General features: G+C 39.6%; 3 protein-coding genes across 7 annotated transcripts in view; 1 reads left to right on the forward strand and 2 right to left on the reverse strand.

Moving 5' to 3' along the window:
• PNPLA7 (patatin like phospholipase domain containing 7) overlaps positions 1-6,419 on the reverse strand; it is a 226,450-nt gene extending 220,031 nt beyond the window's left edge. For all 4 annotated transcript variants that reach the window (XR_004231932.1, XM_031951881.1, XM_012554075.2 and 1 more), the window contains exons 1-4: positions 6,315-6,419; positions 4,721-4,755; positions 735-806; positions 374-461 (exon numbers count right to left, since the gene is read on the reverse strand). Coding sequence is in view for 3 of the 4 variants with exons in the window: in XM_031951881.1 (XP_031807741.1) it covers positions 374-461; positions 735-806; positions 4,721-4,755; positions 6,315-6,336 (217 nt within the window). In the remaining variant the exon portion in view is untranslated. The remainder of the gene's footprint in view (positions 1-373; positions 462-734; positions 807-4,720; positions 4,756-6,314) is intronic.
• Positions 6,420-6,438: 19 nt separating this feature from the next.
• MRPL41 (mitochondrial ribosomal protein L41) lies at positions 6,439-7,737 on the forward strand. The gene is made up of 2 exons (XM_003757547.4): positions 6,439-6,531; positions 7,296-7,737. Exon 2 carries the CDS (start codon positions 7,305-7,307, stop codon positions 7,707-7,709), a length of 405 nt encoding a protein of 134 aa, XP_003757595.1. The 5' UTR covers positions 6,439-6,531; positions 7,296-7,304; the 3' UTR covers positions 7,710-7,737.
• Positions 7,738-14,044: 6,307 nt separating this feature from the next.
• Positions 14,045-26,255, reverse strand: DPH7 (diphthamide biosynthesis 7). Of its 2 annotated transcripts, none has more exons than XM_003757579.4 (10): positions 26,099-26,255; positions 25,540-25,793; positions 23,835-23,977; positions 21,075-21,162; positions 17,113-17,207; positions 16,518-16,690; positions 16,087-16,159; positions 15,789-15,854; positions 15,323-15,495; positions 14,045-14,662 (listed from the first exon to the last, which is right to left on the reverse strand). In XM_003757579.4, exons 2-10 carry the CDS (start codon positions 25,783-25,785, stop codon positions 14,208-14,210), a joined length of 1,512 nt encoding a protein of 503 aa, XP_003757627.2. In that variant the 5' UTR covers positions 25,786-25,793; positions 26,099-26,255; the 3' UTR covers positions 14,045-14,207. The 2 variants fall into 2 exon arrangements, with proteins under 2 accessions (XP_003757627.2, XP_012409536.1); XM_012554082.3 differs by lacking the exon at positions 26,099-26,255 and adding an exon at positions 24,192-24,299 and having other exon boundaries at positions 25,540-25,616.
• Positions 26,256-26,349: the final 94 nt, after the last annotated feature.

The following is a 26,349-nucleotide window of genomic DNA, read 5'->3' on the forward strand; positions in this document are numbered from 1 at the left end:
ATTACATGGAGAGCAAGAAACTATTAAGGCCAACCTAAGGTCAAGGTATATCATATAATAAGGTACATAACTAGCAATCAGGTTCTTCCTTATTTCAGGAAAAAAGGCTGATAGATAGATTGCTGTACATTTTTTTCTTCCTCTCTGCCCAGGAAGTCAGAGTTTGAGTCAGAAATTTCTGTCCTGGTTCTCTTTCCAGCAGGTCTATATGGGTTAAGCTTTGCTGATATAGATTCAACCAGCCTTAATTTAGACAAGCCTCTAGCTTACAGATACCATGGGCCTCAGAGCCATTTGTAAGGGACAAGACAACTGGCATCCTTCTCTCTTATCCTCACGCTCTATGGATCAAAAGCAGACACTGGATACTTACAAGACCACTTCATCCTCTTGTAAACAAAGTAGATGACAATGCCGATGAAAAGCAGGGCTAATGTAGCTCCAATTGCAATTCCTCTTATCTGAATGTATAAGTTAAAAAACAAGGCAGGAGTGTCAATAAGAAGCCAACAATTATCCTAGATTTTCTCAGGCAGCAAACCCAATCACTCTGAAATTCTAACCCTATGACATTTCCCTGAATTTAGACTGATAGGGAAGGATGGAAAAATAAGGAACAGAAAAAAGTATCAAAACATTGGAAAAGATCTGATATCAACAGCTGACCAGATTCAGAATCCATGGGTCTTAACTGATAGCAAGAAGAAAGTTCTCTCTGTCCAAACAGTGTTTACCATGGTTGAGTGCTTATGATATTCCACCAACTGCATAATCCAGGAGTATGAGGTAGTAGTCAAAGACAAAATCTACAGGGGAGAAAACAATATGACACATGAGGAGAAAAGAGCCAGAGAACAGTCAAAAGCCCCTGCCCTCCCATTATGTACCTCAGCAGAAATCTTCTTAATGGATGATAAGAAGAAACGAGAGTAGCAATAGAAGTCAGTGAGCATGAAGGTTCCCTAAGTCAATGGCATGAACGACTGAAACACACATGTAGTTCTCAGACTTCATATAATACTCTGTACCTCTAATACATTTATCATGTAACTATATATTACATTTATTTGTGTGTGTTTCTTATTTCTTTTACTTGATAATAGAAGTTCCAAGAAGGTAGGAAAGCTACAATTTCTATCACCCTCAGTGTACAGAGTATGTACTTAAATGTTAGCTTCAAGAGTATTTAAATTATTATCTAGTGATTTTTTTTTTTTACTTGATGTTTTCTGGATTGGACACTTACCTCATGCCAACTATTTCAACAATTAAAACTATTAAAATCCCATCTCATAAAAAGGAGGATTTAGTCAGCTTTCCTCCTGTTTAGAAGAGATATTTGTGTCCTAGATACATGAGGTATCTATGCCTTCAGATGCTAGAAATGCTCCGTACGTAGGTTTGGCTTCCAATAAGCATCAAGTGGGAAAAACCCTTGCTTTTGTTTGTTTGCTTGCTTTTTAAGAGGAATTTTTTTTTAAGTCCATGTGGTTTTGAGATTACCAAAGAGCTATCAAAGCAATATCTAGGTTCTAGACTACTTTCACCAAAGATGCTAATCTTCACTCAACCTTATCACAGACTCACAATATATTTTTAACATGGAATTTTAAGGTTATTTGTATACAAAAACTGATAACATAATAGTCTCACTTAAGTTTTTACTAACATGAAAATGTTTTTGCAATGCATTTTTTTTTCCTTGATGGGGAAATAACTAAAAAAGAAGTCATTATTCATCTCACCATCAGCCTATAGCACATTTTGTTTAGTAGGCTGCCTTTTTTTTAAAGTGCATTAAAAAGTTCATTGCATTAAACAGAATGTTATACTATTATACATGCTTATTTTTATACATAATATGTATAGATTAATATGCCCTTATATATAGCTATATTAATAATTCTCATGAGAATTTAATAGAAATTTATTTCTCCTTCTCTAGAGAAACTAAATTAGAGACTCATATGTAGAATCTCAAGAAAACTAGATACCTCCACATGCCTTTCAATACTTTCTTTGAGAAAACAACTCAACTTCATTCTTCAAGCGCCAGCTAGGCAAATTAAAAGGCAGAACTTCTTGGTAAGATTTCTTCCCATATAAACTGGTTAGAATCCTACAAATGTTTCTTGCTTCCTTTTACTCTTACCCCTAAAGAACTTCAAAATTTTCTCCCTCTTTTCTAAATGAAAACTTCATGGATTAATGTCTACCTTGACCCAAATGGCTCCTCTGGCACCTGTCATCATAAATGGGACCCTCTCCTATCTCCTTGTTAGCTACCTTTTTTTTTTAAGTCCTGTTAGAGGGAAAGGAAGTCCAGAAGAATTTGAACACTCATTTGCAATTGGAAATCAGACCAAAGCTAGAGCAGAAAAAAATTGTAGGAATAGAACTAATAATTTCAGGTTTGAAGTATAATTAGGTTAATCAAGAAACAGGCAAACAAAATCTCATATTCATCTTATTTCTTTCTCAAGTAAATTTACCACAAGTAAATTCCAATATTAAAGGCTAGAAAAAGGGACATCCAAAGTGGTGAGACAGTTAGAGACTTCATGCAAGGGAAAATAAAATTCATCAGAAAAAGGGAAAAATGTCCCAAACACTACAGAAGAGTTCCTGCTCTAAATTCCAACCTCTGGATCCCCAGTCACTACTCTAAGTAGCATAATGAAATGAATATAATAGGTTAGTCAGAAGCTATGGGTTTTTATTCTGATCTACAATATGACTTTGGGTTGAAATTTATATGCTTTTTATGCCTTGGCTCCTCCCCCAAAAAGTCATAAGTATACTCAATCATAACTCCCATGAGTTAATAGCTGATTAATGCATTTTGAAAATGTAATAGAACACATAAATACAAGCTATATTATGTTTTAAACTATGTGGTTGGATATAAAAACTTTTTATAAGACTCTTCATAAAATCAGAATAAACTATCCAAATTCTGAGAATATTAAATATCATTTAACAAGCCACACAAAAAGTGGCTTCAGTTAGGGAAGTATTTGTTATTCTCTGGTTTCCAGCAAAAGAGGCTAAAGGGTACAAGGCAAAGCCCTGGATTTTTTTAGAAAAAATAAAAGAGCAGTACTAGCTACATAGTGATAGGTGGGCACAAGGATGATCAGGAAATGTTAAATGTAACTCTGAATTTCCAGAAATAGAAGGATCAGGAGAAGCTAGAAAAACAAAACAGCATGAAACATTTTCATCTCTCAATTAAACATATACAAATACACATACCTCCTGGACTTCTTCATTTTCTTTTACCCTATTCCAAAATTTGCCTTAAATTCTAAAGGCAAACACTACTTGCTCTGTTTCCCCAATGCAAAATGGGGATAATAACAGCATTTACCTCCCAGTCATTGGGATGAATAAATAATTGAGATAAATGAGATAATAACTGTAAAGCACAAAGTCTAGCACAGAGTAAGCACCACATAAATGTTAGCTTTTATTATTATTACGTGCCCTCCCCCCCAAAACAACAACAACAACAACAACAAAACAGGCTAGAGATAAAAGAAAGCAGGTGTTAGAGAAAATGTTGATGTTAGTTCTTTCAAATCTCTCAGTTGAATAAGTTCAGGGTTCCTTTTAGCTGCCAGAGCCAATATCTGTTTTTCCCCTCACCCCAACACTTTCACAGCTGACTGATATATCAAAAAGCCTGAAAGAGATTCTAGAGAGGATTTAGTGCCACACAACTTAAGAAGAACAAGGGGTACTACAGAGTGTGATGTTCTGGGAGAAAGCGGGAACTAGATCTGTGACTTCATTGGTCTAGGGAGCTCCTAGGTGAGGGCTTGAACAACACAGGTCAGCACTTTCTCAGTGATTGATCTTCTCAAAAAATTGCTTGATTAAATGACTTGTCCAGGATCACATGGTAGTGTTGTTTCAGCATCCCTAAAGCATTAGGCAGTCCCTAGAAAACTTAAAAAAACATTATCATCACTATCAATAAGGAAAGGTCTAAGAAACCCCATGCCTCTAACAAATACAGGGTTCAGGCCTGAGAGGGCTCTGGCTTTCACTTCCAAGCTGAGACACTTCTCTCTCTCCTATGGTGGCTGCAGTGACCAAGTATCTGATGGGGCTGCAAAGAGGATATTCACTGTCACAAGAGGTCTCTACTTTAATGAACAATCCTGACTATGCCCCCACTCCCAATATCCCTCACTGCTGGACAAGCCCAATATTGGGATATTAGAATTAACAGAGACATTAGAGATCAGAAGAGAAAACTAAGAAGACCCAAACAGGTTAAGTGATTTAGACACACAATAAAGGATAAAGCAAAACCATAAAAAGCAATAAAACATAAAAACAAGTTTTGCCCCAGCTTTTACAGGCATCAATCCGCGGACACCTCTTTCTCGATTTCTGTCTCCCTCACCCCCCCCCCACTCTTTTTTTCACCCATACAGAGCAAGACCCCAATACAAGATTCCAAAAAACTAAACTCTGACAGAAAGCTCCATTCTATTGATCAGAAATGACCCGAGAAAGGGAATGTTCGGGATCACTTTCCCTTTCAGTGAGCCTCCCCATTCTGCGGTTAAAATGAGAAAAATACTTGCATCACCTACTTCTGACTGGCTGAAAAGAAAGCACTCAAATCTTTAAGTGCCTTCAATAATTCAGAAGCAAGTTGTTGCTGTTGTTACTACCTTGGCTGAGTTCCCCCGACATACATACATACCTTTGTGTAGGATTTATTCAATTCCTTCTCCATGGCTAAAAATGAAACAAACAAAATGGAATGAACAAAGTACAACCTGGTTCTTCCAAAGAGCAACTATTCAAATAGTTAATGTTTTACTCGGCACGGTTTTTTTTAGCTCTGTTTATGTGTCCAACTTCTAAGTCAAACTAAGTTTTCCGTTGACTGGAAAACTGCTCTTTGAAAACTCCATTCCCATGAAAAGAAGCTGTGCCCACGGAAGCATCTGCTGTTGCAAGCAGCCTCTGTAAACAACAGTCACATGGCTAACGGGCTCTCCGGCCAAAAGTTCCTACTAGCGACAGCCAAGCAGCCGCAAGTAAGGAGTTAGCCAGGAAGAAAAGGGCTTCCGCTTCTCCCCAGAAACCGCTACGGCGGCAGGCCCGTCCCGCTTTCTAACACTCCCGGCGCTACGGGGGCATTTCCCGGGGTCTGCCAGGAGCAGAGGCCAGCGGGGGATGGAGAGGGAAGGACCTCGGACAGAATGTTCTGCTGCTTCTGAGACGCGTTTACGGCTTGGCAGATGTGGGAGCACCTGACCTACACGTGGTTAAACCCCAAAGAATCCGGGCAGAGCCACCGCTCCGGCGCCCGTTCTCCCCGCGGGGGTTGGGAGCCGCTGCCGGCCCCCACGGACTGACCTCCGAATATTGGGCTCTCCACAAGCTCACCAGTGTCAGCTAACAAATAGAAAAGATTGATTCTGAAATCACTCCTGGAACACGAGGAGGAAAGGGAACGGGTCCGAGGCTTCCAATAGGAAAATGGCCAGAAGGGGAGACGCACGGTGGGGAGCGGGCTCAGGGCGTGATCTCGCTGGGGAGAGGAGGAGCTGCAGGAGCAGAGGGCAGGTGGCGAGCGATGCGGGGTTAGAAGGAAGAGAGATTATGAAGACCCATCGTGAGGAGCGTCGCCAGGGCGCTCCTGGGAAGAGAAACTTGGGGCGGGCTCATCGGTGTTACTGGGAGATACTGGGTGGGGGAGAAAAGGGGAGGGAATGGGAAATGTCCCCGGAGGACCACGAAGGCGTAGCGTGTGGGAGCAGAAGAGGGAACGGGGGGGCCTTAGGAGCAGCAGAACGTCCCGGCTGGCGGGTGGGAGCAGGTTGTGAATATTCCCGGGAGAAAGGCGGAATGGGGGGAAGACAACTGGAGTGGCGCTGGGGAGGAAGATCGGGAAACACGAGGGGGACTCAGGGGGGCGTGTTAAGTGTCACTGGGGGAGAGACAGGACGAAATGTGACAAGGGAGACCAACGGAAGGGACGAAAGCGGGGGAGCCCTGGAGAAGAGGCAGCTGGGATATGGAGGAGCAGTGGGCGATGTCATTGGAGGGACGCGGAGAAACAGCAGGGAGCTAATGGGAGGGAAGAAGGGGAGTCGGAGCGAGTTAGGAGCAACACCGGCGGAGAGGTCACGGGGAGGTCACGCGGGGAGGGCTTCCCTGAGTGACAGTGGGTCTGAGCTCCCGGTTCCGGTTCACACAGGAGCCTGCCTAGTCGCTAGCTTCATCTCCCTGAGGGGCGTGGCCGAAGGACAACGTCAGTGGTCCTCTCGGTCTGGGCCCCCACTCACCGGCCAGCATGGCTGCGGCCATCACCCCGCCTCAGCCGCTCCCGCTCCGAATCCGGAGCCGGGATTTCCCTTCCTCCTACGATACCCGCTCTCTTTCCTCTGGGCCTCGCCCCCTCTGAAGGACGAGGTTTCGCATTGGTTGAGGCGCTTGTGGCCAATCGGAGCGAGTTTTGTTCTGACGTCCGAGATCCTTGTGGCTGGCGCGTGAGCGGCCGAGGTGAGCGGGAGTGGGTGTGCGGGACTCTCGGACGTGTGGGGCTCGACTCTGGGCTGGGGTCCGGGCCACGAAGAACAGCCTTGGGGGTCCTGGGAATCCCTGGGGCAAGGGGCGGCGCTGTGGGTTCAGGAGGCCCCCCACCTCTCTTGTAAAAAGGCTTCCTTGACCTGCGGAGGGCAGATGCGGCCGGTGCCGCGCTCTGGTCCCCGAAGCCACGCCCTCATGCTCCTCCCTTCAGGTCCCCCGTAATTCCCGTAGCGCGCTTAGGACCTTGTTAGCCCCAGTCAGTCTGCATTTATTGAGCGCCTGCAGTGTGCCAACTAGGCTGCGTGGCCAGCGAGATGGTGCCCTGGGCTAGGAATCGGGAAGGCATGTCACCCCGAGTTCAAATACGGCCTAGTAAAGTGACCCTGGACAAGTCACTTTACCCTGTTTTTTTCCGTTTCCTCCAGAGCAAAATGGCAAACCACTGCTCAGTATTTTTACCCAGAAAACCCCGAGTGGGGTTCTCGAAGAGTCGGGCCTAGTAAGTGGCCGGCAGTGGCCTAAGGCCAGGGCCGGACTGGGTACGATCCCAAGGCTACCCTACTCTCGGTCTCTGCGCGTAGTGGTAAATGTTTGTCGCCCAAGCGGAGGTGCTTGATCGTCCCTGGCTCTGCACAGCTATTGGGGAGCAGCCCGAGGAAGTGCTAGCGCCGTGCGGTGGGTGGAGGATTCCACAACCACGTCCAGACTTAATGGTCCCTGTTTCTCTCACCTCACAGATAACAAATATGGGACTCCTTTCGGCTCTGACTCGGGGCCTGGTCCGAGGGGCAGACAGAATGAGCAAGTGGACAAGCAAGCGTGGCCCCCGGACCTTCTACAAGAGTCGCGGGGCCAAATTCACCGGCTTTTCTAAAAGTGGGAAGTTTGTGATGGTGAAGGAAATGGTTCCTGAGTTTGTGGTTCCGGATTTGACGGGCTTCAAACTCAAGCCTTATGTGTCCTATCGAGCTCCAGCAGGCACAGATGAACCACTGACAGCTAAGCAGCTCTTTATGGAAGCCGTAGCACCTTCGATTGAAAAGGACTTTAAAGAAGGAACTTTTGACCCTAATAACCTGGAAAAGTATGGCTTTGAGCCCACTCAAGAAGGCAAGCTTTTCCAGCTGTATCCTAAAAATTATGTGCAATAAGAATAAATTAGTATCCAACCAGTAACCATTCATTTCTCTTTTATATTACAAACAGCCTTTGAACAAAGTTCTGATAGCTAATTTGGAGTGGAGGGAAAAGGCATTTTCCTCATCCTATCTTTATTAAAGAGAAGTTTTATTCCACTTTCAGTTTTATGGGTATCAGGGTATCCTAATAATTCAGGCCACATAAGCAGCATTATTCAATTCAATAAACATTTTTTAAGTGCTTGCTTTGTTCTAGGCACAGTGTTAAGCAATGCAAGAGAAGAAAAGCTTTTTTGTAAGCTCCTTTAAGGAACTTACAATCTAATAGAGGAAACTCGAAGGAGAGAAGACTGGAGGGAGTAAGATTGTGGAGTCTATACCAAACACAACTACTAGTGGAAAATGGGAGTTACCTGGAAAGTTCTGAGCCCTCTTGAGTACCAAAAAATTGAGTCAGTCTACATAGTGATGAGATTTGAGGTTTTGGTTTATCCTGGGGAAATGTTCCCTGATATTTAAACTAACCGGAACTGTTATTGGAAAATAGAAAGAGGAATGGTAATACTTAAAGATAACTATCAAAGGGGGCCAATAAAGCCATATCCAATCACCAAGCTATTATATATAGTTTCCATTTGCTGAGAAACTTTGGGAAGAAATATTTTAACAAAAATCAGCATTTAGCAAGAGCAAAAATAATAAAATTGTCACTTAGTCAACCTAAATTTTTAAATCTTGAAATGATGTAATTGTGCTTCAATTCATAGAGATTGGAGAGGAAACCCTATCTGATTTTATGCCACATAAATAGTATAAAATGCGGACAGGTTTTACACCTTTAAATCCACTTGACAATAGCAAAGTTTACAAAGGAAGAATGAGAACATTTTGTGGGTGGATAAATATACTTAATAGTGGCAGATTTGACAAGAGAAAAACCCATTTCATAATATAACCAGGTAACACACTTCCTACAAAATAGGTCTAGACTCACAAAACATTGCTTTTATGGAAAGTTTGCCCATCTCAAGACTTTAGACCTTAATTTGCTATCTAAAATAAGTTTGGGGCAGTTAGATGGCAAAGTGGACAGAGCAAAAGGCCTATAGTCAGGAGGACCAGAGTTCAAATCTAGTCTCAGACACACTTCCTAGCTCTGTGACCCTGGGCAAGTCACTTAATCCCAAATGCCTCAGCCAAAAAAAAAAAAAAAAAAAAAAAATGTTTCATTGTTTTGGAGTCTTACCATCTTTGCCAGGGTATCACCTTGAATGTCAATAGATCTTTGATCTATGATGTTCTGTATGGGAACACCAATTTAGATGCCAAAAGCCATTTTTAACTTTTTAGAATTGACTGAGGTGCAGAGATTATATAATTTGCTTGTCACACAACTAGGATCACAGGCATGATATGTACCTTAAGATGCTTAGCACTGCTAAATACTGGAAATATCAAGATAAGATAATCTCTGGTCTCAAGAAGTTCATAGTCTGATGGGAAAAGAAACCTGCAAACTATTATAGACAAACAGACATAATCAGGATATGTTTGGAGATAATTAAAAGGAAGACACTAGCATTAAGGGAAGAGTGGGAAAGTTACTCCTAGAAGATTGGATCTTAGTACTTGAAATCAGGAGATAGAGGCAAAAGGGAGAGAATTTTAGGCTTGGGGGACAGCCAGAGAAAATGCAATCAGAAGGAAAAATGTCATGTATAAAAAGATCAACAAAGGCCAATGTCACTGGAGCATGTAGAAGGGAATAAGCTATAAGAATACTGGAAAAATAAGAAGGTTCTTCAGGGCTTTAAAAGCCAAGCAGGGTTTTTAAATTCTGACCCTAATAACAGGAAGCTATTGAGAAGTATTGAGCTGGGGGAAGAGTAGGGAATTGATTAAATGGTCACACCTATGCTTTAGGAACATCAAAATGATAGATGGAGGATAACCTGGATTTGGGAGACTTAAGGCAGTGAGATCAACCAGACTGCTGCTGCAATAGATCTAGTATGAAATAATGAGAACCTGCACCAGGTGACTTAGAGTCAAAGGAGATATTACATTATGTTCTATGAAAGGGTAAAATTGGACAGTATGTGACAACTGATTTGCAGGTGAGAGAATGAAGAGTTGAAATTGATTTTCTTACTTAGGTTGAGTCTAGATAAAAAGGAGGATGGTGGTATCTTCCACAGTATTACACAGAAGTCAAGGAGAGGTGAGAAGGGCTGAGATAAAATAATGAGCCCATTTTGGATGAAAAGCACCATGAAGTACAGTAATGACTTAAAAGTACTTGTCTAAACAAAAACCCATTTTTAAAAAATAGCTTTTTATTTTTTCAAATACATGCAAAGATAGTTTTCAACATTAACCTTTGCAAAACCTCGTGTTCCAAATTTTTCTCCCATCTCCCCTAGAGAGCAAGCAATCCACTACTGGTTAAACATGTGCAGTTCTAAACATATCCATATTTGTCATGCTGCACAAGAAAAATTAGATCAAAAGGAAGGGAAAAACACAAATAAATAACAAAAAATTGAAATATTATACTTTGATCCACATTTAGTCTCCATAGTTCTTTCTCTCTCTGGATCCTAATAGCTCTTTCCATTTTATTAGAATTGTCTTCGATCATCTCATTGTTGAAGAGAGCCACGTCCATCACAGTTGATCATCACATAATCTTGTTGCTGTGTACAATGTTCTCCTGGTTCTACTCACTTCACTTATCATCAGTTCATGTAATTCTTTCCAGGCCTCTGAAATCATCCTGCTGGTTGTTTCTTACAGAACAATAATATTCCATAACATTCACATACCATAACTTGTTCAGCCATTCCCCAAATGATGGGCATCCACTCAGTTTCCAGTTCTTTGACATTACAAAAAGGCCTGCCACAAACATTTTTGTATGTGTGATTTGTTTCCCCTTTTTATGACCTCTTTGGGATACAGACCCACTAGAGACATGGCTGGATCAAAGGGTAGGCAGAGTTTTGTAGCCCTTTTGGGTATAGTTCCAAATTGTTCTCCAGAATGGCTAAATCAATTAAAACACCAACAGTGCATTAGTGTCCCAGTTTTCCACGTCCCCTCCAACATCATTATTCAAAAGCCCCTTGTGACTATTTTTGAGAGAAGGGAGATAAATTTTTTTACATTTAAGAAATGTAATTATTTCCTATACCTTTATCTGTCTAAAAAAGTCACAGAACTTTGTAATGCTACCTTCTAAAAAGGAAACCTTGAAAAATTTAAATTAAAAAAAAAAAGGAAGAATTGTCAAAATCCAAGAGATTTTCTCTATCCCAGGATGGAGAAAGAAAAAAACAAGCAAACAATGACAACAAAAAAGGTGAGAATACTATGTTGTGATCCACTTTCAGGCCCCATGATTCTCTCAGGATGTAGATGTCTCTTTCCATCACAAGTCTATTGGATGTGGCCTGAATCACCACGTTGTTGAAAAGAGCCATGTCCATCAAAGTCGATCATTATATAACCTTCTTGTTGCCATGTACAATATTTCCCTAGTTCTAGTCACTTAGCATCAGTTCATGTAAGACTCTCCAAGCTTCTCAAAAATCATTCTGTTGATTGTTTCTTACAGAAAATAACATTCCATTACATTCATATACCATAATTTATTCAGACATTCTCCAACTGATGGGCAATCATTCAGTTTCCAGTTTCTTGCCACTACAAAGAGGGCTGCCACAAACATTTTTGCACAAGTGAGTCCCTTTCCCTCCTTTATGATCTCTTTGGGATATAAGTCCAGTAGAAACACTGCTGGATCAAAGGGTCTGCACAGTTTGACAGCCCTTTGGGCATAGTTCCAAATTAAAGGTCTCACTTTTCAAACACAGAGGGAACTGAATCAAATTTGTAAAAAAAAGAAGAGCCATGCCCCAACTGATAAGTGACCAAAAGTTTTTTTGCCAAAGGGCTATAAATTCATATGAACAAAACATTTATACCATCTCTCTTCTCGGGAAAAAATTAGAAATTGATGAAAGAATGCAAATCAATTGTGAATGGCTGAATAAATTTTGGTGTTTTTGTGATGGAATATTATTGTTCTATGGGAAATGATGAGCAGGATGCTCTCAGAAAAAAAAAACAAACCTGAAAAGTCCTCCAAAAAAAACCTGAAAAGTCCTCCATGAACTCAAGCAAAGTAAAACGTACTGTACACAAATAGCAATATTTTGGAATGACCAGGTGTAAATGACTTTGTTATTTATTCTTACTACTCTGAAGGATTTGATGAAAAATCTTATCCATACTCAGAAGGAATTGATGTCTGAATAAAGATTGAAGCATACTCTGTTTTAATTTTATTTTTCTTGTTTTATTATTCCTGCTTTAACAAGCCCAAAAGAATAAAGGTATAGCCAGTACTAGAAAGTGTGGCCAGGAAGTCTGCACCACCAAGGAAAGGCCAGGTTTCAGTAAGAGCTAATAAATGACAGACCTGGAAAAGGAACAGGTTTAAGATAAAGGAATTTGTTGCCCATGGAACTGGCATTCCCGAGGGCATAGTGGAAGAGCTAGATGGTGTTAGGTTGAAATTTAGAAGAGTTGAGAAGGATGGGGATAAAGAATTAGGTGTCTGTCAATAAAAAGTTATTTAAAAAAAAAAAAAAGAATTATGTGGGGGGGGGGTATAGAGCGGAGTTTTATGATGATCTACAGAATGTCAATCATTGGTATGAGCAGATTTGAGAATTTTTATTATTGAGTAGAAGGTGCCACTCCTCTACCCTCAGAGGCACAGAAGAAGAGAAGTCTGAAGTCGAAAGCAGAGTTATAGATCTCTCTTTCACTGGAGATTCTCCATATGCCAGCTGGGAGGAGACTGCACTAGCAGCAATAACTTGTGCTGGCACTTGATTTTAAATGGTTGATTTGGGGTAGATGGAAAGATGTTCAGCCTATTCCCTAATAGCCTTTCCTGAAGGTACAAACTGTGCTAAACAAGAAATGGAAAGTCTAGAATCTAAAATCATCTAATCTGAGGAGGCTGGCTAGGAATCATTATGAAACTTGTTTCAAAGGTTTGGGGATTTTTTTCTACTTTTAATCTTAGTTTTATTTGGGGATTTTTGTGCAAAAATAATTTTCTGCTATAAAAATCATCCATGTTTTCCTTCTGTGATCCTATCACTTTTTTGGTCATGAACTTTTATCCAATCTAAAGATCTGATAAGGAATTTTTTCCATGTTTCTTTGTTTATGATATAACCTTTTATATCTAAGTCATGTATTCAATATGGCACTTACCTGATATATGCTGTAAGATGTTGAGCTAATTTCATCCATACTGTTAATCTAATTCTCCCAAATTTTTAAAAATCAAATATTGAGTCCCTATTCCAGTAACTGGGGTATTGTGTTTATCAAACCTCAGGCTACTAGATTCATTTGCTTCTGTGTGCTGTGTTCTTAATTTGTTCCACTAATTGTCTTTCTTAACTAGTACCAGAGAATAACTGAGTTGTAATTAGCATAATATGAACAGAGTTAAATGCCTGTATTTATATAATATAAACTAGCTTTGGAGATTATAAAGGACTAATAGACTCTTAGTCATGGCACCTACCGATTCTGGTTTGTCTATTTAACCAAAGACATCCTTCTACTTAAGAGTACAAAAACAATTCAAAGAAATGGGAAATGTTCTCATTTCCCACATCCAACCTTATCCCCCAGGTAAAAGATGGGCAAAAATGCCAAATCTACTTACCCACACCAATAAACAAGTTTGGAGGCCAATCAGAATCTATTATGATGTAATTACAAAACTTTGTTTTTAAGGTGTTTTCCTGAGGAAAACCTTTGATTTTAAAAGACGTATACAATTTGAGCAAAAGTAACTGAAATAAACATATCTTATCTCCTACAGACATTTCATCATTACTGGGGCTACACTTTAAAACAGTTCTTTGCAAAGGAACTTATGCTCATTTTTCTCTAGAATCAGGCATTTAATCTCATGCAGCCAGAAGCAGCAGCCAATTGTGCCAGGATATACAATTTCCATTTCATGCGCTCTACTGTGAAAATGGCTAAGCAAAGATTTTGTTTTAATATTTGATAGTGATCAGAGGTAAAAATTTTAGGTAACCAAATTTTAGTACCCAAAAGCAATCAATATGAAATATCCTTCAAAGCAGATATTCCTAGGCAAATGTGAATAACAACTAACCCAAGTTTAAGGATTATATTCAAAGAAAGAAACCATCTCTTTAGCTTGCATAAATCTAGCAGTAGATATTCATTAAAAGAAGCTATTAGGCTCCTCATAATTATACATGGCTATTCAAAAAGTGGCTGAGTATTATATACAATCAGAGAAACTTTATTTTAAAAAGTTACAACAGGTCTGAACATCACAAGAAATAATAAAATCCATGTACAATTCACTCAGAATGAAGAAGATTAATTTCAGGTTAATTTGTGAAAATGTTTGAACTTTTTAAGTCCCAATTTGAAAACTGGTCACAGTAATTTAGGCTTTAATTGATCTGTTTCCCACTTCCAGAGGTGAAGGGCATGATCATAAAAGGAACATGTGGCTAAAAGGTTGACAGTTTTTGTTCTAGCTGGTTCTTTAGTCACAAAAGTCAATCCTTCTAACTTACCAGCCAAAGGGTCGCTTTCCTTAGTGATCAGTGGAACATAAATGTCTGCTATCTCTGTTATAGTCTCCTGAGATCTGTTATCATAACCTGATTTGCTGGCTAGTGTTTCAGAAGACTTTCCAATCGATAGATTGACTGAAGACATATCTGCTTTCTCCATCTTTAAGTTGCTCTGATCATCAGAAGGTGAAAGAGTATGTTGTGGAGTTTGTTTAGTAGGGGTTAGACAAAGTCTGGACCAGTCAGCTCCATATGCCAATGAACTGTGTAACGTATAAGACACAGGGATGGAGGACCCCTCCTTCCTCTTTTCTAAGAAGAAATAAGGCAAAAAACAAGTTTCATGTTTCCGTTTTCATCAACATGGTTATTAACTATCACCAGCTAATAATGTTCTTTTCCCATCAATTCCTCCAAAATGACTAATCAAGAACATTGAGGAAACTCAGTTACAAGTATAAGCAGAAGTAGCACGGTTAAGAACTTAGATGTAAGTCTTTAAAAGTTGATGAGAAAAATAATAGGAGACTTGTAAGAGGTAAAATAGTCATGAATTGCTAAAAAGGAATTTGGTAAAGATAGCAAATTTATCAGTAGTTAGTGAATCCCTTAACTCTACTGCTTTAGGGGAGCAACTACACACTGGAACCCAATTCTTTATAGCAATTTGTGGGCTCAAGCTTGTACAAGAACATGCTCTGGATGCAGTTAACACACTGATACTGGTGGCCTGGAAAAGCTGAGTATGCCAGCAGCTGCCTGAGGACTCCTTTTTGGTCCCATAGGAATGAAATACAGACTAGCTGGTATCTTTACCATAACAAAAGGGGTTGGAAGGGACAATTGCCCTGGGATAAGGAAGCAGCTCTTCTCATGATCACTGGCTTTAGGGAAAGGGCCTTAATATAAATATATTATAAATATGAAACAGGCCAAAGCCAACCCTGGCCATGAGTTCCTGCTGTAACTCACCCAAAGGCTTTTGACAATTGAGGATCTTAAAGCCATTGTGCATGCACGCTGCCAGAAGTAGGTGAGGATACACAGGGTGCCACTTCAGTCTCCACACGCCTCCTTTTACATAAGTATCATCAAATGGCTGCTTCATGTTACGGATGTCCCATAAAAGAATGTGCTCATCGTAACTGAAACCAATGAATCACAGCAAAAACAGTCAGAATAAATCAAGCTCAAATTACCACCAGCAATAATACAAAAGACACCTTGGGGAGGGGGGAGGGGGGAAGGAAGAAAAGTCCTCCAAAGAGAGGGAACAACAATTCCCATGATCTTTCTCAATCCCATTATGGGTCTAAACTAAAACACCTCAAATTAGTACAGTTCTGGGCTAGGAGCTGGCTTAGAAAATCTAACAAAATACCAAAAACTCAAATGGAGAAAAAAGGAAGAAGGGAAGGAACCAAATTTAAGGACTCACCTTCCTGTGGCCAGAATATTCTCCTGGTGGGGATTGCTCTGGATACTGCACACACCCATTAAATGTCTACAATAAGAGATTATGAGATAGCAGGAAGCAAAAATGAGTAAATTATGTTCAGATAGCAGTAAAAAACAAAAAAGCAAACAAACAAAAAAGAAAATGAAGTGTGTGTATGGGGGTTGGGGGTGGGGGGAAGGAAAGTAAAATTAATAGATGATCCTGAATGCAAGTTTGATTACAAGAGTTCCTACCACAAGCTTGCATACTCTGACCAGCTGGAACCACAGGAGTGTACCTCTTATTGGTAAACACAGGCTTATTCAGCTGTTTTCTGGTATCCCAGCCTTTCAGAAGCCCATCATCTCCACCTGTAGGAAAACAGAATCATCTATCCACAACATCATTCTTTACAAGAAAAGTTCAGATACTTCTCAGAAGGTTGACTAATTCCAAAGAATAATTCTGATTACAACCCTCACCTACAGTTTTAACTACTCCATGGAACACTAGAAAAGAGACCACTATTTTTTCTCTTTTTTCCCTTATATACTTCCCCCTCCTTTCACTACTCTTCTCTCTGAGAAAGTAAACTATGAACAAAAGTTGATTAACCAAGTGCAATTCAAAGAATCTAATGTTGCACTCACAATCATGTGGTCAAAACTGCCCTAAAATGCCTGAAGATTTGATGCCAAGAGAAGTGATGGTCTTTTATCAAATTCTAACCTGAATAGACTGTGTTTGTTTGCCAGTAATTGAAGGCAGCAATCCAGGCTTCAAAGTCGTGGGCCTTCCAATCCGACAGACTATGTATCGAAGGCGTCGAATGATCCACAGCGAGGAAGTGGAGGTGCCCCTTTGAATCACTACTAATAATTCTTAGGGGATGACCAGTGGCCCTAGAGATGAAAAGTGAGTTGATGTCTGTTGCTGATTTGACCCCACCAGCCCCTTATCATCTCAAGTTTAGGATACCATAAGAAATATCATAGGAAAAAGTCCAGTCCTTAAATATAATTATCTTTAAAAGTACCATATATTAATTTTACTTCTTTACAAAGAATAAGCCTCAGCTGGCTGAGATTAACTTTAGTATTTGAGAAAGGCTTTAGTTTCCATTTAAGATTACAAAAAGCAATAAATACTAATTTTTCCAATAAAAGATCATCATCACTGTTATCCATTTAAATAGCAATGATGTCATAATCCAAGACTTTTGGGACCAAAAAGAATAGTAAACATGGTAAAGTATCTTTGGCATTCACTTATTTAAGAACAAGAATTGATCCTCAATGGAACGAAATGAATCCCAGCAATTTACCTCATGGCTTGTCCTGCTGACCAGTCTAGAGACAATGCAATACAATGTTGTCCCAGGGCTTTCTTAAAAATTGGGTGTAATGTGTAATTGTTGTTCTAGTAGAGGCAAAAAAAAAAAAAAAAATCTATCAAAGTAGCACTATAATCCCAAACTGCTGTTAATCTAGGAGAGCAAATCTTCCAGTGTTCTAAGAAGCTAAATACTGACCTACACTTCTCCAAGTTTTCATTTCTGCATGCTATCTAGGAGGAAAAATAACTGCTCTCTGTCTCTTAAGGGCCCCTTTTAAGCCACAGTGATCTTTGTCACTGTGATGAAACAGGACTAGGCCAGTCCCCAATGAAGGAGGCACTACAGACACCTTCATCATCATCACCAGCAACAGGGAGCCAATACCCTGAAGAAAATAACAAAAGTTTTTCAAAACTCAAAATCCCCAAGATGATTAAAGTGCTGCCCAATATAATAAAAACTTATTAATTTACCCAAGCTTAATGTGAATGGTGGAAGAAATATCAACCTATTATCAATCTCATAAAATATGAGTGATAGACCATTTTATCAAAGAAATGCAGTTTCAAGTATTTTGGCACAGTCGCAAGAACCCTGAATTTAGAGAGGCAACCTGGGTTCAAAACTCAGCTCTGTCATTTATTACATATGTGACCTCGGGCATAGTCATATATGAAGATTGGATGAGATGACCTACACCATCCTGAATAGGTGAACATTTAGGTTGTGCTTTGAAATTTACAAAGAACTTTAAAACATCACTTGTATTCACAATTACTCTGTGAATTGAGTACTAGTATCATATCTATTCTACTATGAGAAAAAAAGACTTAGAAAATTCAGCTTGAATCATATAGCTAATAAGTGTGTGAAAGACAAGAATCAATTAATCTGTGGGGAGCCGGCACTAATCTACAGGCCATAAAGTGATAAGACCACATTCCAAAAGACTGCCCTAACCTTGAATAGGAATCTCCTAATCACATCCTGGAGCTTCCTACGACCAAAGGCATCTGATCAGCTCATCCTTGGGCGGGAAACCAATCCTTTGTCTAGGACCCCCACCCTGTACTAAGTTCAAGCAACCCTGCAGCTATATATATCTGTACTATTGCACCCATTAAAAGGAGGCTTGATCAGATGGTTTTGTCTTGCCTCCATTCTTCTGCCCATCCCCTCTCTCTTGTCCTTATCTCTTTTCTTCCAGGGTCCACACACTCTGCCTCGAGGGCTGAGGCATTAATCAAGTATTTATTAAGCATCTACTATGTGCTTAATAGGCATTATAACTAGGTTCTGCAAGTATAAATTTTTTTTAATAAATGAAACCACCTTTACTTTTCTCAGAATGTACATTCTATCAGAAGAGACAAAATATGCACACATAAGTATATGCAGAATAAATAAGCAGACAACTGAAAAAGTTTCTAACCATAGAAAGTTACTATGGTGACAAGGAATATACACTCAGAAGATGACAAATAAACTACATCCAAAGTTTCCACAAAAAAAACAAGAATTGAACTCAGGTCATGGAAAAGCTCGACAGGGATTTTGAAAATCAAGGATCCTCAAGATAGAGGAAAAATTAGGAAAAGAATTGAGAATGGTACAAAAGAAAATACAAAAAAGATGAGAAGAAAAATGCCTTAAAAATCAAAATTAGTCACATGGGAAAGGAGATGCAAAAGCTCACTTAGGAAAATATTAGAAACAAGCAAATGGAAGATAATAACTTTATGAGAAATCCAAAATACAAAAAGCAAAATAAAACAAACAAAAGAAAGAATACCAAAAGAAAAAAAGTGAAATATTCCACTGAAAAAACAACTGACCTGGAAAACAGATCCAGGAGATAATTTTAAAATTATTGGTTTACTTGAAAGTCATGATCAAAAAAATCTAATCAATCAAAAAAAAGAGCCTGGACATCATCATCTTTCAAGAAATTATCAAGAAAACTATCCTGATATTCTAGAACCAGAGGGTAAAATAGAAATTGAAACAATCTAGCAATCACCTCCTGAAAGAGAATCCAAACTGAAAACTCTCAGAAATATTATAGCCAAAAGCTGTAACTCCCAAGTCAAGGAGAAAATATTGCAAACATCCAGAAATTCAAGAGTCACAGTCAGGATAACATAAGTTTTAGCAGCTTCTTTATTAAAGGACTGGAGGACTTAGAATAGGATATTCTGGAGAGCAATGGAGGTAGGATTACAACTCAAAAATCACCCACTGAGAAAAACTGAGTATAATCCTTCAAGGGAAAATCTAATGAAACAGCAGATTTCTAAGCATTCATAATGAAAAGATCAGAGCTAAATGGAAAATCTGTTGTTCAAATATAGAACCCAGAAGAAGCCTAAGGAGGTAATCAGGCAAGTGATATCATAAGGAACTTAATAAAGTTTATCTGCTTACCTTCCTACATGGGATAATGATACTTGTAACTCATTAGAATTTTCTCATTATTATAGCAGTTTGAATAAGTATAATATTGACAGAATGCACAGGTGTAAAGTTGTATGTGAAGATAATACCTTTTTGTGAAAATGATTTAATTAAGGGGTGAGAGAGGAATGTATTGGGAGAAAAAGAAAGGGAGAAGTGGAATGGTATAAATTATTGCCATTTTTTTAAAAAGAGGCCAAAAAAAACCCCTTTTATAATAGAGGAAAGAGGGTGAAGACAAAGGGAGTGAGTGAATTTTGCTCTCATCAGAACTGGTTCAAAGAGGAAATAACATAAACACTCAATATGGTATAGAAATCTATCTTACTCTGCAGGAAAATAAGAGGGGAATGAGGTACAGGAAGCAGGGGAGGGTAATAAAAGAGGGCATATTGGAGGAGGGAGTAGTCAGTAGCAAAACACTTTTGAGGAGGAATAGGATAAAAGGAGAGAATAGAATAGGGAAAATACAATTGGCAATAGTAACTGCAAAAAGAATTTTGAAGTAAGTTTCTTTGATAAGGCCCCATTTGTCAAACATAGAGGAAATCAAATCAAATTAATGAAAAATAAAATATATAGCTCAATTGATAAGTGATCAAAAGATAATATCTATACCCAAAGTACTATAAATCCATGCATATCCTTTGACCTAACAATACAACTATTAGGCATAAATACCAAAAGAGATTTAAAAAAAAAAGAAAGAAAATAAATGACCTATATGTACAAAAAATATTTATAGTAGCTCTTGGGGATGGCTGAATAAATTATGTGAAATTGAGGGGGATGCCCATCAATTGGGGAATGGCTAAATAATGATGGAATATTATTGTTTTATGAGAAATGATGATCAGAAAAAAAAAAACTGGAAATTCCTTCATGAACTCAAGCAAAGTGAAATGTACTACATACAAAGTAACAGCAATATTCTGGGATCATCAGTTGTAAATGATTTTGCTGTTCTCAGCAGTACAATTATCCACCATTACTCTGCAGGATTTATGATTAAAAATCCTATCCATATCCAGAAAAGTAATACTGCCAGAAATATCTTGGCTCAAATTTAAGATAGAGTAGATAAAAAATTTCTTTGGCAAAAAGGGGAAAAAGTTTAAAAAGATTTGATTTGAGCTAAGTACCTTGGTTGGAATTCCAGATCTATTACTTTTAATCTCATCTGTAAAATTAAGTTAGATTGGATTACATTTAAGGTCCCTTCTAATAATAAACATTATTTTGATAATATTCTCAGTCAATAGATACAAAACATACAACTACTATTAAGAGGAGAGGAATGGGAATCTGAAAATTTTTTATATTAGAAATGTGCCCTCATATTTAGAAAAAAAAAGAATCTTTCTTAACCCTCCCCCCTTTTGTGTAAACTTAATAAGCATACTTCATACCTTATTTTCTCAAAGCACTTAAGAGAGCACTTGCCTTTAGTCTTTTCACAAATACAGCACATAGGCCTAGTTTTCCCTGTGACAAACCTTTAATTCCATCAAGTTAAGCAACTCTATGCATCCTTTAGCATCTGCCAATCCCAGGAAGGCCTGGCCAGCAATTGGAACAGGGCACCTGGAGAAGGAGGAAATACCAACTTTAAATCACAGCTAGAAAGAAGGAATCAAGTATAAGCATGAAAGGTGTAACAGAAAATGGTGCAGGCGGTCCCATTTAAACACAAGCCCAAAGTTGGGTCAGTATCTATAATTCAGCTCCCAAGGAAAGAGTCTATTTCTCTTAACAAGAAGCAAAGATAAAAATAGTCACTTGTAAAAAGCCAAGAAACTTGAGAATAAAACCTATCTTAGATGCCATCTAGTGAACAAGGTTGGAATCAGCAGAACAGAGAAAGACAAAAATCCTAGCTAGATTATCCCTCCATATTCACCACACCTCTAATTGTTCACAGGAATTCTACTTTTCCCTTGCCTTGAGAAACTGGAATTGTGCCATAAACAAGCATTTATTAAACACATATAATGTGTCAGGCATTGTGCTAGAAAAGCAAAAACAGTCTGACCTCAAGAACCTCAGCAGTCTAATAGGGAAGACAACATACTAACAACCACGTATATGAGAGACTTATACATATGTATAGGGTAAACAAGAGGTGATCTTAGGGAGAAGGCATTAGCATTAAGGGGAAATTAGGAAAAGTTTCTCACGGAAGACAGGATTTAAGGGGAGACTTGGAGAAAGTCAGGGCATCCAGGAAGTAGAGATGAAGAGGGAGAACATTCCAGACACCAGGGGACAGCCAGTGAAAATGTTTGGAGTCAGAAGATGGAGTGTCTCATTAAGGAACGAATGGTAAGTGTCACTGTATCAATAATTATGTGGAGGAGCAAAACAGTTTTGAGGAGGCACAGGGTGAAAGGAGAAAGAGAATAGAATAGGGGAAATATAATTGGCAATAGTAACTGTAAAAAGAATTTTGAACTAAGTTTCTCTGATAAGGCTTGGATCTACTATTTTTAATCTCATCTGTAAAATTAAGTTAGATTAGATAACATTTAAGGTCCCTTCCAATAATAATCAGGAGGAAAGTAAGGTAAACAAAGATTGGAAATTTAGGAAGAGAATATGTAATAAAGGGCTTTAAAAGCCCAAAAGACAATTTTATTTTTGTTTCTGTTGGTAATCAAGATGTGATAATTCAGGTGGGGAACCTTGAGAGGAGGGAGAAGCATATCTATAATTTGGGAGGATCACTTTGATAGCTGATTGAAATAAGGCATGGAGTGGGGAAGCACTAGAGGCAGGAAGGCCAACCAAAAGGCTACTATAATAATGCAATCATGAAATGATAAGGGCTTGAACTATGTAACATTTATCAAATGCTTACTCTCTGCCAAGCCTTGTGCTAGGCAGTGAAGATAACAAAGAAGGGCAAAAGGCAGAACCTGTTCTGGAGAAGTTATCATCAGACAACATGCAAATAACTATGTACAAACAAGATATAGAGAGGATAAACTGAAGATAATTAATAGAAAGAAAGCAGTAGCATTAACAGGGACAAGGAAAGTGTGGTATTTTTTCTTTTTTAAAATAATAATATGATCTCTCTGGGAAAAAGCAGGTTTCTCGGGGAGGTTTTCTGGAGGCAGCTTTAGTTTCAGTTACAAGTAAATAATCACCCCAAATTCCAGCCAGCTGATAAAAGTTCAGATCTTTTATTGTCTCCAATATAGCCCGGTTAGTTTCCTTAGAGGCCTATCTTTCTGCTTGGTTCTAAGAGCTCTTGCAGCTTTGTCCTTTGCTTTTGCCTCTGCTTTCTCAGCCTCCAGCCAGCACCGAGGTAGAAGATGCAATGAATCTCTCTTGCCTCAGAGAGAAGGCTTGTGGGCTTCCTCCCAAATTGCTCCTCTCCGACCCCTGGGAATGTTCCCAAGTAACTCTCTGAAGCTCTAAGAGCTTCCTCTATATATATGATCTCCCAAAGGTTAACTCCTCCTTCTGGAAACAGGGCTTAAGGGAGGTGGGAATTCGGATATCTCATACTAAACCCTGAACTCTCTGAAACATGTGAACTCCAATGAGTACTTAAATACTTTTTGCTTATAAGAGCTCTCTAAAGGTATGAACACAAGCATTGTTGTCTATCAGTATTAGCAACTTATCACCTTGTAAGGATTTGCTCTAAGGTGTGAACCAATAAGCACTGTATCAATTGAGTTAACACCAGGATTCTGACATCTCCCTTGATTTTTCACCTTGTTTCAAGTTGAATTGACACTAGGGTTCCAACAGGAAAGATTTCTTGAAGGGACTTTAGCTAAGACTTGAAGGAAGTCAGGAAAAACAGGAGAGATAAGAAAAGAGAGTATGCTACTAGACATTGGGAAGTCAGTGTAAATAGAGTAACATAAAAATACATATATAAAGACTTTCCCCGAGTGGTAGTAGTGGCAAAAATAAGAAGGGGACATGTAAGAGATGTTTCCAAGTTAGAACTCATAAGACTTCACAACAGATTGGTGAATTAGGGTAAGAGAGTGAGAAGTCAAGAATGACACTTAGGAGCCTAAGTGACTGGGAGGACTGTGGTGCCCTGAACTGAAACAGAAAAGTTAGGAAAGGGGAAGGATTTTGGAGGAAAGCTAAGTTCAGTTTGAGACATGCTAAGTTTAAGATGTCTAACAGGCAGCTGAAGATAACAACATTGGAGGGCAGGTAAGAAGTTAAGAGTTATATGCTCCTGATGTTCCCCAAAACAATTCTGGGTCCCTTCAAATTTTATGTACCATTTCATATCCAGAATAGCAGCACAGTCTTTCCTCTCGACTTCAGTAAGGGGGTTTTCAGAAGCATCCTTATTGAAACTATACAGGTAAAGACGACCCAGACGGACATAAGGATCCATACCTTCATCTGTGTTCAATGCACACTATCAAAAAGACAGAAAAGAACTTTTATTTATCCCTAACAGATGTGACATATACAGAACTGGGAAAGGAAAGGAAAGAGGGGAAGTCAAGAGAAAGAGGGGAAGTAAAAGAAAGAATTTTCCATGATTTTAAAGTTGATAAGAAATAGAAAATAAATAAGCCAATATTCTTTACCTTAACAACTTAAAAACAGTATTCTATACCATAACCTACCTCTCTAGGCAAGGAGTTTTTACTTCTTAAGCATGCAATTAGAAGCATAAGAATTTCCATGCTGGGTTAAATCTATGGCCCACCCAATCCAGGATTTGGTCTGGCAATCTCAAAAAAAAAAAAAACAAAAAAACAAAAAAACAAAAAAACAAAAAGAATCCTATGTGTTACATTGTTTTTAATTCCTTTTCATTTGGGGAATGGGGTAAAGGAGAAAAAAATGCTTAAAACAATGTAGCGTTTTCCCCACCACACATTGAAATTCCCAAAATGCCATGAGAATTAACTAAAATAAAATGAAAAAAAAAAAGACATTTAGCCTACAGCAAACTCAGGTGGAACATCAACGGCAATCCAAATACTTTAAAGTTTTTCACATGGAAGAGTTATTTATTTTTAATGTTCATCTTGAATGTAATACTAAAAAGCAATTCTAAAAGAGTACAATTGTTCTTACTCCAATCTCAAAAGCTTCCCTTCAAATTAAACTACTACCATTCATGAACTTATTATGTTCTTTACATTCCAATGTAGCACATTATATTTAGATAAATTAGAAAATTTTGGAAACTTTGCTACTTTGGATTTTCAAGATATGACCTTGCATTTTTGATGCATGTGGCACAGTGGAATGGGCATGTGACTTGAAGTGAGGATAGACCCGAGTTCAAATCTTGCTTCCAAAAACTTACTGGCTTTCGTGATACTGGACAAACCACTCAATTTCTGCTTACCTCAGTTCCCTTATCTTAAAGTGGCATAATAATATCATCTATCTCCTGGGTTGTGGAGAGAAATCAAATGAGTTAACATATGCAAACCTACATAAATTCTAACTTGTTGTTAACAAATTTATTTATATCCTCTCCGTTACCTGTATGAGCTAATAGAACTGAGCTTATTGGCCCTCATGCCTACATGCTCATAAAGACTAAAAAAAAAAGCTTCGGGGCAGCTAGGTGGCACAGTGGTTGAAGCACCAGCCCTTAAGTCAGGAGGACCCGAGTTCAAATTTGACCTCAGACACTTAACATTTCCTAGGTGTGTGACCCTGGGCAAGTCACTTGATCCCAATTGCTTCAGCAAAAAAAAAAAGAGAGGAAAGCTTCTCTGCTCTCAAACTGCTGCCTACCCTTGGGTAATGACTTCAGCTGTCCTGTTCTGAGACTAGACTTTCTTTTCTCACAGAAATAATTCTACGCAGTCAAACTCTGGGCTGCTCTCCTCCAGTTAGGCATCAGTGCTAGACGCCTGGGAGACGGCAGCCAGGAGGCTCATGCAAGCACCAAAAGTGGCAGGCGACAGCGGAGCACCTCTCCCCAGAGCTCCGCCCCGGCAGACCTCCTACCTGGCTCTCCGACTTATCAGTTTTGGCCTTTGCCTCTGGGAAGGCGGACTTCTGGGCCTCTGACTCCGATATCTGAAGCTGGTAGGTGCCGCAGGCCAGCAGGTGATTCATGTCCTTCAACGGGCACCATTCCACCGTGTCCGGGCTGTACTCTGTGTCAATCACCTGAATCGTCTCGATCGACGCCTGCTCCCGGCGATGAAGCCGGACGGTGGATTTCTGGGCATCCAGTTCTAGGAAGTCCATGCTGTGGCCTGAGACCAAGAGGGAATGTGGGGTCAGAGGGAAAGGCCCGCCAGCGAACGTCTCAGGCCGGAGGAGGGTACCTGGACCAAGGCAGGCTACACCATGCATGGGCGGGGTAGAGCCAGGAGGGGCGGGGCTAGGCGAATGACATGGGCGGGACTAGAGACCGGAGAGGCGGGGCTAGGGCCGGAGGGGGTGGGACCAGCGGGCGCAGAACTAGAACCTCTAGTTCTAGGGTGGGGCTGGGCCAGAGGATGATACTCAGACACTGTTTCAGGGGTCAGAAAGGTTGGGTCGGTGGGGAGCCACTCACAGAACGCGGAAAGGTCTTAGTTCGTAAGGACTCAGTCCCTCCTCCAACATCAATCCTACGTTGGTGACTCTCACAGCCGTCTCCACGCGTGGCTGCTACCTTCTTCAACGACTGCTTCCGGGGCGCAGGAAACCGGACTTCCTTGATCGGGGGCGGTCCTATCTGATTCTGCGCGTCTCTAGCCCTGGGAGTGGGGCGGGGGGGAGGAGGGGGGGTTCAGACCTGGCGCGGGCCTACGTGTGCGTTAAGCT

This window comes from Sarcophilus harrisii, chromosome 2 (genome assembly GCF_902635505.1).
Source record: "Sarcophilus harrisii chromosome 2, mSarHar1.11, whole genome shotgun sequence".
In the NCBI taxonomy this organism is placed as follows: domain Eukaryota; kingdom Metazoa; phylum Chordata; class Mammalia; order Dasyuromorphia; family Dasyuridae; genus Sarcophilus; species Sarcophilus harrisii.